Here is a 13,707-nt window from a genome sequence, read left to right as displayed (position 1 = left end):
TACCGAGATCTTTAAAAATTCCTTTGGCAGACTGAAGTGAATAATTTTGCTCCATGCAACTGAAGAGTAAAAGCAATAAGCAATATAATAGCAGCCCTGAGGCTCCTAAGCAATTCAAATGCTGGTAGGAGTTGAATTAGCAATGCTGTTAGCGTTTGATATTCAAACTCACATCCTGCATGGCGCTGCACCCTATTTTACAGCAGGCTATTTTATGCTTCCCTTGTGTCCCTCAGTGCTAACAGACAAGAAACCCCACAGACAGTAGGACAGAAATTGCCTTTTATATATTATACGCTATATAGACAGAGATTTTTCTCTAATGATGTGTGGCTAGAACAGGTTCCTAAAAACTATGGTTATTGTGCAAGGTAGCATTTGCCTTCCTTCACATTTCAATTCAACTGAAGTGCTACTGACCATAAAATCAAGAATAAATTTCTGCTAACTATATTCAACATGAGCATTCACAATTTTTACACAAGTTTTGTGCTATTAAATTATGTGTATGAAAAGGGCTGCTATGTATTAAAGACTGGATTTACAATGTTGTGAGAATGATGTAAGAGTTGTGTCCATTTACATTTTTTTAGGTGTAGCAGCCCTTAATGACATATGATTTGGTTCAACCAACTGCCAGAGTGTATTATTAGTAAAAGCAAGAGAGAAACATGATTGATTTCAAGGCAGCTTTAAGCAAATGCCACTGAAACTATTAACACAGCCACTGTAATGTTAACATTGTTTCTTGTGTTTAAGGATATATACATACAGTGAAGTAGTCTAATTGGATAGGAGTCTCCTAGCCTTAGGAACACATAGAAAATTAAAATGGACAGAGTAGAGTCATAGAGAAAGAGTAGTACTTTAGCACAGGTAGACAACTATTTAGTGGTATTGTAACATAACAGCACTAACAATTATTCAGCTATGAAAACATTCTTTTAAATTCCCTTTAAAGATCTGAAAGCACCAGGCCCCAATACATAACAGATTTCTGTACTTTCCCTCATATTTGTAAAGGCACAGGCACCACATTTATAGCAGAAATCTTTGCTCAAACAACAGGCAAGTTGTTCATTGCAACCACAGTGCAGGGCTCTCTCCAGCCCTGGATTTATAAAATACTTGTAATCTGCTGAGATTCCTAGCAGAAAAAATTTAGGATTGCTATATCCTCAAGCCAGACTACGATCTCTGAATACTGCTGTAAGTAAGGAGTCTTTTATTTCTCAGACTCTTGCTCTGCATGACATCTCCTTACTTAGGCTCTATGTTAAGGTTTCTCAGAAAACACACGTGTGAAAAATAAAAATCTACTATCACTAGTTTGGATAAACAAAAAACAAAATCCAACTGCAACACTACCTGAAACATTTACAGTGCTGAGTAAAACAAAGATTACCTAGGAACAAATAAAACCAAGGTTTTCATTTATATATTAAGAACTAATTTGCAAAGCTATTATGATCCAGTTCACAGGAACTCATGGTAACTATTTTTAAACTGTTAGATGTTAAAATGTATCATTTTTAGAAGGAAGCCATATTCCCAGTTGCAAAAAATAATCTGACTGTTTGGGTTGTTGTTTGTGTGGTTTGGAGAGGTTTTTTTTAGTCATTTGCATTAATATTTTAGCAACTAACAACATTAATGTTTTACCATGATAAAAATTGCTCTAGCCTTAAATACAACCATAAGATGGAAAATGACTTCCACAGGCAGAGTTTCCAGTCAGTAACAGAAGTGTTCTGCACAACTTCTGTTGTGCAGACATGGGTCTGCTAACAACACTCAGGGAAGGATGCTGAGGTGGAGGTCAATTGTGCCTTTGTGCTCTGCAGACTCAGCATCCATGTCTCTAGCACCTAATTTTTCATATGAACATCTGCTCTTGCCTCATACTAGTTTAAACAGGAGCATCATTGGCCAGATTTCAATCTCACTTGGCAATGTCATCATTGGGATATGCTGTATGTTTCCTTCCTGCTTAAATGTGAGATGTGTAGCAACATTATCACTGTGTATAGACATTCTGAAGAGTATGATGTTGAATAACTGAACAGCTTCCTTCCCTGTACATCTCTGGACACTACAGTCTCCAGTCCAGAAGGCTACAAGATCACCACACATACACCTGAAACTGCGTAAGACCAGCAAGGAAGTAATGTTATCGTCATCTCAGAGATGAGGCCCACTAGATTCATCCAGTTCAAGGACATTAAGATAACTTGCTGGGAAGATGTAAACAGGTATTGTATCCTTACCAAGGGGGAGCTCATCCTCTCAAACCACTGTGGGCTACTACCAGTTAGGGTGAAAAGAACAAAGGTGCTGACTGGCAAATTACATGCTATAGCAAGCTCAAACTAGAATTGAAAACACGCTATCTAAAACACGTATCTGAGATTTGCACTTCTATATCCACATAAGAAAAACTTAGGAAGCAGACTGCAGTCTACTGTTCAAATCTCTTTTAAAAGAAACCAAATTAAAAGCTAAACTAGCTACTCAGGGATTTTAATAGCAAGAAAGGTCAAAGCTGTTAATGGTATATTCTCTTAGGAGCAAAATGCATATTTAGGTTAGCTACCTCATTTTATTACGTTAAAATGGATGATGCACAAACATTTCCTGAAAGGAGCCAACAGACAAACAGATGCTGTACTACCTATTAGGACTTTCAGCAAACTTGCACAGCTATTGAGAAGTAAATATAGACTTAGAATGGGTGCATCATAAATGCAACTATGGCATATCACATTTCTAAAATGTAACCATTAGACAAACATTTAGGGTTTCTTCCTAAAATACCAATTAATTTGTAAAATCTATGCTGGTTTATTTTTTTTATTTCATTTTTAAATAAGCCACATATACCAATAACTTCTCCCCAAAAAGCAGGGGAAGTTCTGGCTAAATACAGAAAGTAGTAGCAGGCTGATAGAGGTGCAGACTTTCCTGAAGGACTAAAGAAGCTGAAAAGAGGAAAATTTTGTGTACCTTCGTTTGGGGTACTGTTGCACAATTTCTTGAAAGTGAAATGAAAAAAAGTATATCCTATCACTTTCAAACTAGACAAAGGAACAAATCCTAAAAAATTAACAAGTTAAAAGATTTCTTCACCATTTGTATGCTAACAGAATAGTTAGCCCCTTCCACCCACACAAGCTTCTAACTGAAGACAATAAATCAAATATAGGCAGTTAAGAAAACAATGGGAAAGACACAGTAAGAATTTTGGTGAGACTGAGTATTTACTATCTCAAGGCGTGCAATTGATAATTTCAAGGTATTTCAAGTGCAACACTGTTCACGGTAATAACTACCTGACTGAGGGCCTTGTAGCCATCTCAGAAGAAAAAAATATTATAAAGGATTTACTAGAATAGGAATGGTACTTCCACAAAACAGTTCACATAAACTGTACAGGAAATGACAACGTACACAAGCACTGATGCTTTTTATCAGTTCTTCAGTTTTCCACAGTTTTTAAGCAAATTTAACCACAATTGATAGAAACACCAGCTATTACTTACACTAATATTAGAAGCTACCTAATAATCAGGTTTAAGGTACAATAAACCAGATTTCAACATCCTACTTAAAATTCAGTTTCGTAGGAAATGGGAAGAAGAATGTAAGCCATTTTAGAAATCATAACTGAAATAATCTAAAATTACTTTTCCTTAGACCAGTAGAGATGGGACATGAAAAGATAGTGTGTTATGAAAACAGTCAATATTAGTTTTGTAGTCTTTTATATTCTGTGTACTGAGGCCTTCTTACAGAAGACAACAGGAAGTGTGTTTGCCCCCTCGTGTACTACATTTCTGGACAGCAGACATAACAGCTAGTTAAGTAATGGATTTGCTGACTACTAATTTTTTACAATTATAAACCATAGTTTAGAAAAACCCTGCACTGTTGCCTCACAGGTTTGACTGAGAAAGTGATAGTCATTTAGATATTTAATAAGGCTTTCAGAATTGGGTGTCAGTTTTCTCTCTTTTAGAGGAAGAACTTTTATATCAAATCCATCCAGAGCAACGTAAAAATTAGAGGCATGTTACAATATGTATCTTGTATTTCTAACATTTTATTCCCACTGACGAACACTTTTGCTTAATGTATGACATCTTTGATGTTCACATTAACAAAGAGGTGTAGCAATCAAAATGGGAACTTACCCCCTCATTGTCTCTGTGTGGATTCAGCCTAGTATACACATTTTCAATAATATTACGCCTAAAAAGAGAAGTTTTAAAAAAATTAAGCAAAACAAAGGATTGCAAAACATTGAGAAAAGTTTGATCAGAGTAGGCATTTTGAAGTGTTTAAGGTATTTCTCTTTTAATCTGTCTTTTAAAAAGATGAAATCCACTCTGTGTCTTTACTCACTGTCAGTAAGAATTTGGGGATCCAACAACTGGTTAAGATTTGTAAAGACTGAGCAAAGTAAAACCATTTTCTTACCTTACCCTCTCCATGATCCACCTCTTTTTAGAGCTGCCATACTCAGATTTTGTCAAGAGTAACATTTAAATCTATACTTGGCTTGTTATAAAAAATTCTTCAAGTTTGCTGGTTTTCTTGCCTTATTTCCAGACGTGGAACTTGAAGACAGTTCAGTTTCCCCCCATCTTTATTACATATACACAGGTTACAACCTGTCTACAAAATTCTCAAGTGTGGCATGCAGAGTATATAACCCCTGAGATGTGTTTTCTATTGTCTACTCACACTGTAGAAATTAAAACACAAAAGCCACTAGCTAGACTTTTTTTGTAGCAGTGCCATTTAAGGCCACACATTCACAGGCAGTCAAAATAAGCACAAAGAAGTTCACAAAAAATAAAACCATCATATAAACAGACTTCTGATGCAAAAAAGGTTATGTACTCACATCTTCAAAGTTAAAATTGGCAAACATTCAGACAGCTATAATAAATATATCAAAGTTATTGACAACTTCAACAAAAAAGAACTGCTGCGTGGACTAAGACTCAAATCTGGAACTGACCAAGATCTCTAAATATTTTATCTTACAGAATGAGGGATACCAATTGCTGACTCTTCTAAAATCAGATGTCAAAACAGCAGCAAATGGCTCTCAATACAACAGAACTTTCTGTCCCAGAATACTGAGGACGCTACAAGTTGGATGAGGCTCCTTCTGAACATATTTAAGAAATCTGGAAAGGTTGCATATTTGAGTCAGTATGGGATCCACTGGAATTGATGGAAAATTCCCTAGAGAAAAGAAACTGATCTTTTTGCCAATGCTAGAGGAAAGGGTTCTCTCCCTTAGTGATACAGGAATGGCACAATTCTGACTAAATGTCTGTACTACATAAAGCAGAGGCACCTCCAATGTAACAAAAAACCCTTGGACAGTCCAAGCAAGACTGCTACAGAAAAGGAAGCAGCCACTGCACTGGGTTTAAAAAGACATAAAAATAAGCTCCTTGGGAATTATCCAATCTTTTTCATTCACTTTTCTTTCTTTCAACCACTGTATTTCTCTGTGCTTTTCTTTGACGGGAAAATTCAGGAGCAAGATTTTGAGTGGAACTACTAAGGCCCAAGTGCCAGAGTAGCTCAGGGCTTTTGTTTACTTCAGCAACAAACGTGCATTCTTGAGGCAGCATTTGAAATCACAAGGGGATTGGAGTCAATCCAGAAAACAGTCTTTGGAGAGTAAGATTTTATAGGGTAAAACAGCACCATCAGCTGACCCATACATCTCCTGTCTCAAAGAGTGAGCCCCACGAGGGGGTTCTACATAAGTGAGAAATTTGAAAGAAGGAATTATACAGTGACAATACAAATGGAGCTACTTAAGGGGTTCCTAAGGTTTACAAACATATTTCAGTCGTAGTAACACTGAATTGCAATTCTCCAGCTCAGACATACTAAAAATTGGGAGCAACTTTAACTGGTGCTAAAACCGTGGATTACAGCCACGGACAAGATATTTGTGCAACCTGTTTGAGCAAGGTCTTGGAGGTCAAACACAAGGACAAAGTGTAACTTCTTTGTAACCTGGTAACATTACAGGATAAGTACCTCAAGAAAAAGAATATTCTCTAGTTAGGACAAAAGTCTTAAGTCATGCAGTATGTTGATTTGGGTTGTGCAGTAGCATTTTTTTCCAATACTTCCATTAATTTCCTGCAAGTAAAATGAACTTACATATGTCACTGCCTTTGTCTCAGGTTCCGAGGCCAAGAACAAGTTACTTGATACTTAATGACATTAAGTTACTTAATAATATTCTCTTGAAAGAAACTGCAGGTACGCCCCTGAAGTCAGGGGACTTTAAAAGTCAAGATGAAGAGAAAGGCACCAAAATGCAAGTTCTGAACCAAGTCCATGAAAAATGCAACCAGGTTCACAACAAATTAAAAGAGAATTTTTATGTCTGGGGTCCAGAAGAGTGCAGCAGTACATGATGTAGTTATTAATGAGCAAAACAGCAAAACACAGTAGTTGGGAGGCACCAAGAAGAACAGGCACACCAAAACTTCTCTAAATGCCTGGAATGCACACGAGTGGAGAAGAAGGTCCAGAATATACACATACTTCCAAGGCCAGAGAGATATAATCATGGCAAACAGTGCTCATTAACAAGTACACACAATGAAAATAGATGTGCATACATACAAATGCTCAGAGGACAGGACTTCCTATTTTGTAAAATACAAATATTCCAGAAACAACATGCTCTATATGCCAGGGAACAATAATCAGTCCTACTGTCTGGGGAATTCCAGATCAACAATTGTTTATGCAATCCTAAAGTCTTTTCCTTAAAATCCTTACGTTATAGGTTGCTAGAACATCACCACTGGGCTCCCCAGAAAGCCAATGTAATTTCTGAAGGTTTATTCCTGTTAAGTTTTAAGATGCATATTCCATTTCAATATTCTTGGTTATCTACTGTTCAGTTTCAGACTAAACAAATAAAAACAATTTTCTCACGAGAATGTTTGCTGAGCAAATAAGTATTGTTCCAAACTTATAATGGACATTAAGTGGTTGAGAAAACATGACATCAGGAAAACTGATCTCCCAGCATTTTTGATATTCATTTTGATATGTTTGATAGCTCCTAACAAATGTAGTAAAGCAGCAGTAAAAAGCCAAGAATACATATATATTTTTTTTAATGGCCACATGGAAATAATAAATTAATATGTAATATACCAGAATATGATTATGTGTTTCCTCTTTACCATTCTGGAATGGGAACAATGTCACAAATGTCTGCAAATGACATAAATACTGCAAAAGGTAAACTAAGTTCAAACATAAAAAACTTGAGTATAGCTATTACAATAAGAAAACTTTAAAACATTAAATGAAAGAGTGTCAGTGAATTTAACAGTTCAAGAAATTCTAGTACTGTACTCACTTGCCAGCTAAACCACCTCCTGGTGGTAAATTAGGGATATTCTCTGCAGTTAAAATACGAATAACATGAGCAAGATCAGGCATTCCTTCTTCACCTGCTTTTTCCATAATTTCTAATTTAAAAACACAAGAAATCCTGAATTAATACCACCCATTGGCTAAGACACTGAAATATAAGATATTATCACTTTTTAACAGCAGCATTATGAAAAAGTTACATGTAAACAGGAAAACATTGTTTGCATTTTAGGTTAACAGTCTTTGCATGATAGAACAGAGTTTAAATTCATAGTCTGTCATTCCAGCATGCATCAAGCCTTACTCTCTAAGAGAAATTCACAAGCAGACTGTGAACTGAATGAAATACCCTGGAGACAGCAGCCTGTTCTCTCTGAAAAAGACAGCAGCTGGGAGTCTGTTTCAGTTAGCTTCCCCTAGCAGTGCAACATGCTACACGCCATAAAGCCAATGCTTCCCAGGATTCTGGCACACTTCCTTGGAATAACACCTTGTATCCTCAAAGGCCCCAGTCTCCAATGCACAAACACTTTGACCACCAAGCAATCAAGAGGATACATAATGGATAGATAATATTAGCACTCAAGTGGCCAAAACAGAATATGGAACTGATGAGCAGTAATTAAAAATACTTATTAAAATAATAATTAAAAATTATATTCTATTTTCAAAGCTGACATACAACTCAAGTCCAGTGCTTCTAGCCTCTAAGTTCTTCTAGCTTGGAAAAGAACTGACCAAACTGAAGTAAAACTTCACATATTCTCTTTCATCAGGGTTGCTATTAAGATGAATGTACAATATCTGTGTAAACACTCACACAGGTGTAATGCTACCAGCTTCCAGTCAGCAGCCTCTACTCATTCAATCATGGCATAAAAAGGTTTTAAGTCTTCTATTTTGAAGAGAGAGTCTTTTTTCTGAAAATCAACTAAATTAAGGAATGGAGTGCTATTTCCTGTAGACACTGTTCTAGATAAAACTCTCTTTAAGAAGAATTAAGAACGAACCCCCTCAAGTGTCATCCTAAAAAAAACTTCAGTCATTCTGTATCTTGGCTACAATCCAAACAAAATAAACAAATAATTTAATTTTCTTACAATTGATTATACTCTGGATGACTGATTTGGAGCCTGCAGTTTATGAGTTTCTTAAGTTAGCAGAAAAGCACACCACTTACCTACCTCAAACCCTTCATCCCAAGTTTCCTAGTATTTAAACATGTCTTGATGTCTATCACTTATCTAAGAAGCAAGTGACATTCAGACTTCTCTTAGGACTACCAAGATCAACAAAGTGCTTGGCAAGGTACTCATCCACTTTGTATGAGGCACATCTGTAACCCCTCAAAGCACTCACTTGTGGAATATTATACAACCTTGTAACAAACAAGGCACTATTACACTTCTAAGTCCATATTTTAAGCCAGCACCATACAATCTTTGCAAAGAATAAGATACCTGCACTACTACTAGAAGTGATTAAAATTAAAGACTGTTCCATGAAACTTGGATGTGTATTATCATCCATCCATCCATCAAGGATAAATCATGTCCAGCAAAGGAAATGATAGCTGAGTAAGTATGCCTAAATCCTAGGATTTTGATCACTTCTTCCACACATACTCACACAAATTAGCCACAACTTCTCTTATAAATTGCATCCTTTTGTCTAGTTCTACTTAGAAGTAACTGCACTGCTATAATATAATTTTGCTGAGATACATTTGACAGGAAACACTTCTCATGAAAATATACTTTTTATACCAAGAGCACATCTGGTTCTATACACAGGAAAAGTAGACAAATAGCATGAATTAGTAATAAGAAAAACTACAAATGCAAGAAATTTCTAAATATTTATTGTAAGGGTTTTATATCTCCTTAAAAAGGAATGAAAGCAATGACAGCTGAAGATTCCTGTATGTTTCTTGGTACTAGAAACATATACATTTGCACTGCATAGTAACTTCACAGAGAGTGCTGAACTGAACCATAAGCATCTTCTCTCTATTTCTAGAAGGTGGCAAACCAAGAATCGTGGATGAACTAATCATTATCTCTTTATTTTCCTGGTATTAGAATGAGTCATTTTATCCAGAACTTGTTTCCTCTCTTAAAAAAAAAAAAGGTTCCTAACAGAAAATTGAGACTAAAGCAAATGAACATGCATGACCCACTGTCATTACACATCAGTTAGCAGATACACACAGTGGATGTGCTTGCAAAGGCCACCAGAGAAAGAAACCAAATTTTTTCAGAAACAGATTTATGGGCATTTACAAATGCCTTTCAGCTTAATCTCCGTGATGTTAAGAATAACCCTACAGTTAGATTTGCATTGCTAATATAATTCAGACACTTAAAGAATAATTCCTGATATTATTATATATGTATATTCATGAAAGTCCATATCAAAGTCTACTACTTAACCTCTACAACACTCTTCACTAAAAACCTAATGCTTCACTCATGGAAAGGCATTTTGAAAATTCAGGTAACACTTTACTTCAATTTTACATAACAAGGTCTGCAACCAGACAGCATTACAAGTTCTCCATGTTCCAGCACCATCTTTCATGCTCAGCTACCAGAGTATGACAGATCAGTTTTATATACAGTATATATTCCACATATGTAAAATGCATCATCCAAACAGGGGATTAACTGAGTATGCCAGTAAGATTGCTTAAGCCTACACAGAACTTGTGCCCCTACTTATGATTTGTGGGGTCAGTGGTTTTTAGGGGTTTTGTGCAGTTCTGTGGTTTGTCTATTATTAACTACAATTCTGACACACTCTTTCAAATAAACTGAAACATATCAGAGAACAGAAATTACTTCTGTGCCTAGTTTTCATTTTGTGGGACCAAAATGGATCTCTGAAAAAAAAGGCAAGGGGCAGTAAGAAAAAAGTGACCTAGCATAACCTCACTACTGCCCAAAACACCCATGGAAGGTACTCCATCCATGGCAGTGGCACTGGAACTAGATGATCTTTAAGGTCTCTTCCTACCCAAACCAGTCTGTAGTTCTGTGATTGTGCTTTGGAGATGGATCAATTAAATGACTCAAATGAGAAGCAGGACTGTGCTCAGAGACATAAATGACTCAGGCACAAGCTTAACCTCATTAAGTATTTCAGTATACTCTACAAGTGGCAGCTTTGGAATGCAGTTATTCGCATTCCGTCAACCTCAAAACCCAAACTAGCAACAGAGCACTGGTATGTATTTCTACCACTGGAAATCTCTGTAAATGACGACTTGCTGAGTTTGTTTTTAATCAGTCTGTTAAAATAAAAAAAGTATCTCTAGGTATTAAAACAATAATTCTCTTTTAAGAACTCTGGAAAGATCTTAGGGAACTAACTCAATTCATTATACAAATGTACAAAATCTAAGCATTCCACTTAGGAATGTACAGAGCACAAATGTTACATGGGCAAGTATTAAACTGCTTTTCAATTTATTTTTTTTACTTTTTTAAATCGAACAAAAGCATGCCTTAAACACTGCTATTCTCCCTGAGCCAGAGCTTAAAATGCCCAAGTATAGTGGTGAAAAAACCCTGTTGCCTAAAATGTTTGATGGGTTTGTACACTCAGCTTGAAATTTAAGGCCCACAAGAGAACAGAAACAGAACAGTGTGTATTCATTAAGAACAAACACCAGTGATCAAACTGAAATTGCTTCAGGAAGTCCCACAGGATTTTATACTAAGTTCTAATGTTGCCCTGACTTACATTAGTCACTTAGTGAAAGTGGAGGGTATCCAAGAAAACTCACAGTTTACATTTTTGACAACATCTACTTTTGCAGCTTGGTAGTTCCAAGACAACCTTACATTTTTCAGAATGTTTTTACTACAGGTATAAATATAATTGTTACTGGCTATCAGCCAACTGCATATAACTTGTGAGCCATTAACTCATTATCAATTTTTTTAATGTTGTTCTTGTTAATTTGTGTTCAAACACCATTATTTGCTTTTTGAAAGGAATAGTCAGCCTCTAGAAAGGCATTTCAAACAAATCCATATTATCAGTGTCACAACATATCCATCAGGCTTTATGTTTTTAGAGTCACAGACAGTTTAAACCTTTCAGGCACAGCTTTTTAATGCACTGTTTTCCACACTAAGTTAAAAGATGAATACAAAACTGATTAAGGCAGTTGTCTTAACCAGGAAGAAATCCCACCTTCCAAAACTTTTACCAACTCCAACACTTGAAATTATACTCTTGCCCCCATGAAATTTTTTAAAGTCACAGTATTCCTGCTCACTACTTAAACTTTTAAGTGAGATACTGTTTTTAAAAACTGCAACATATTTCTAAACAATTTTCCTCATGCTGCTTAGTAGTTTGAAACATTTTGCTAAATCTTTTATCCTTTCTGAACTAATAATATTCAAGGCATGTGTAAGGTAAACTTAGTCCCACAATTTTTTCTTCCTTTTAATTAAGTAGACTGTATCAAAATTGCAATTTCATAGAATTTATGAATGCAAACATTTGTTAAAAATCAGATAGATATTTCAAATTCTTCTGAAGTTTGTTTCATTCACTTTTTCCACTCCTTGTCAGAATTTCTCAAATATGCTAACTGTCATTTCTTGCTAAATACTTGCCTTTTAAAGGCCTTGAACTCTCCCTCCAATTAGCAAAACACAGAATGACACATAGAAGTCAAGCAGGGGAAAAAAATCAAGAGCTGAACCAACAGAAGTTCAACCTTTGGAGCAATTAATTTCTCTGAAGCACTTTAAGCTAAACAATCATTTTGAATTATATTTGAAATTACTCCACATGAGTATGGACTACAAACTCTCAACTATTTTTATTGTATATGTATTATTTAGTTAAATGTGATAACAGAGCTAAAAAAAATAAATTAACAGATTGGTTAATCCAGACACTATGATCACAACTTATTTGACAGCTTTTCTACTAATCTTAGCATTCACTTATAAAAGCAATAAAATCCACTGCAGTTCCATATATTTTTCACCTATTGCTAACAGAGAGCAGCAACCAAGAAGCTGAGAATACTAACCCATAACCACTGTGCACACCTGACTGCTGCCAGTGAAGGGAACTGCTCCTGGCTCTCTCCCAGAGCCTATTAACAGCTCATGTACTCTACTCTGACACAGAAGATAACAGGTATTTATCTTAACTAGTGTCATCTAGGAAACCTGGGATGTAAGCCAAATTCCAAGAAACAGGCCTAGAGTTAGCATTTGAAGTGACCACTAGTGATCTCTAATCTCAACAGAAATTACAAATATACAAGCCAGTTCAGTTTAGATCCCATTTAAACAAGAGGAAAAGACACCACACACAACAGCTGCGTGCTCAGAGATAACTCATACCTGAAGAGCATCATGCATATATATTAAAATTTAGGGTGACTACACCAACTATCTGGATTACTGGGACATTGACACAAAAACCAAGTACAGCTTCTTCTTTCTGTCAGAAACTTGCACAGAAAAAGGGAAGAAATAGCACAAACAGTACATCCCTTTTAATATTTCATAAGCAGGACAATAGCAATATCACAATTTACTGAGCTGATACAACACTCTACAAGGTCAGTAGTTGCATTTTAACCTATGAAGACAGCACTAAAAACTTGGAGCTCACATTAAGAAAATGTTTGCAGAATACTTGGATAAACTAAGCACACAGCCTAAAACACTCTTCCTGACGTACAAAGGTTCAACATTATAGCTAAGCCTGAATTTAACCCAACATAAAAGTGCATAATGAGTTCATGGCTTTTGTTTTCATGCTCAAGATAGTTATGACACTACTGTGTTCACTGTCACAATCAAACTGTGATTTGTTCACTATCTAGTGAGCTAAGCAGATTCCTTACCTTCAACCCGTGATTCCAAGTACTTATCCAACTCGGCATCTTTTTTCACTGCCTCCTCTGAGACCTTAGGAGCATTTGAAAAACAAACTAATACAATACTCATGTTATCACGACTCCCCTATGTGACAAAAAAGAAAGAGAAGTTAGTATCTTGTGTTATTCTTCATCTTTCTACTCTAATCACATTTGTACTTTTTTCCAAATACAGTGCTACAGACAACCCTGGGAAAAAAAAGAAACCCTGAAAAAATCCTGTATTTTCATCAATAAGAACCTCTCAGTGTCCCAACTACACCTCTCACTAGAATTAATTTGACTGATTTTGACTGTATATTCTTAGTGTTGAAGACTAAATAACGAATGGACTTATCTACATGTCAACCATTTAA

General features: G+C 35.8%; 1 protein-coding gene across 9 annotated transcripts in view; it reads right to left on the bottom strand.

Annotated features, from left to right (window-relative positions):
- PPM1B (protein phosphatase, Mg2+/Mn2+ dependent 1B) overlaps positions 1-13,707 on the bottom strand; it is a 61,314-nt gene that overhangs the window by 5,337 nt on the left and 42,270 nt on the right. For 8 of the 9 annotated variants that reach the window (XM_064414436.1, XM_064414434.1, XM_064414440.1 and 5 more), the window contains 3 exons: positions 13,319-13,436; positions 7,418-7,529; positions 4,191-4,248 (listed from right to left, as the gene is read on the bottom strand). In XM_064414436.1, the coding sequence (XP_064270506.1) occupies positions 4,191-4,248; positions 7,418-7,529; positions 13,319-13,436 (288 nt within the window). Of the gene's footprint in view, positions 1-4,190; positions 4,249-7,417; positions 7,530-13,301; positions 13,437-13,707 lie in introns of those variants that run through there. The other variant, XM_064414442.1, reaches the window with a different exon arrangement.

Source organism: Passer domesticus, chromosome 3 (assembly GCF_036417665.1).
Source record: "Passer domesticus isolate bPasDom1 chromosome 3, bPasDom1.hap1, whole genome shotgun sequence".
Lineage (NCBI taxonomy): Eukaryota > Metazoa > Chordata > Aves > Passeriformes > Passeridae > Passer > Passer domesticus.
Note: the sequence above shows the minus strand (reverse complement) of the source record. Positions and strands in the feature narration are given on the sequence as shown.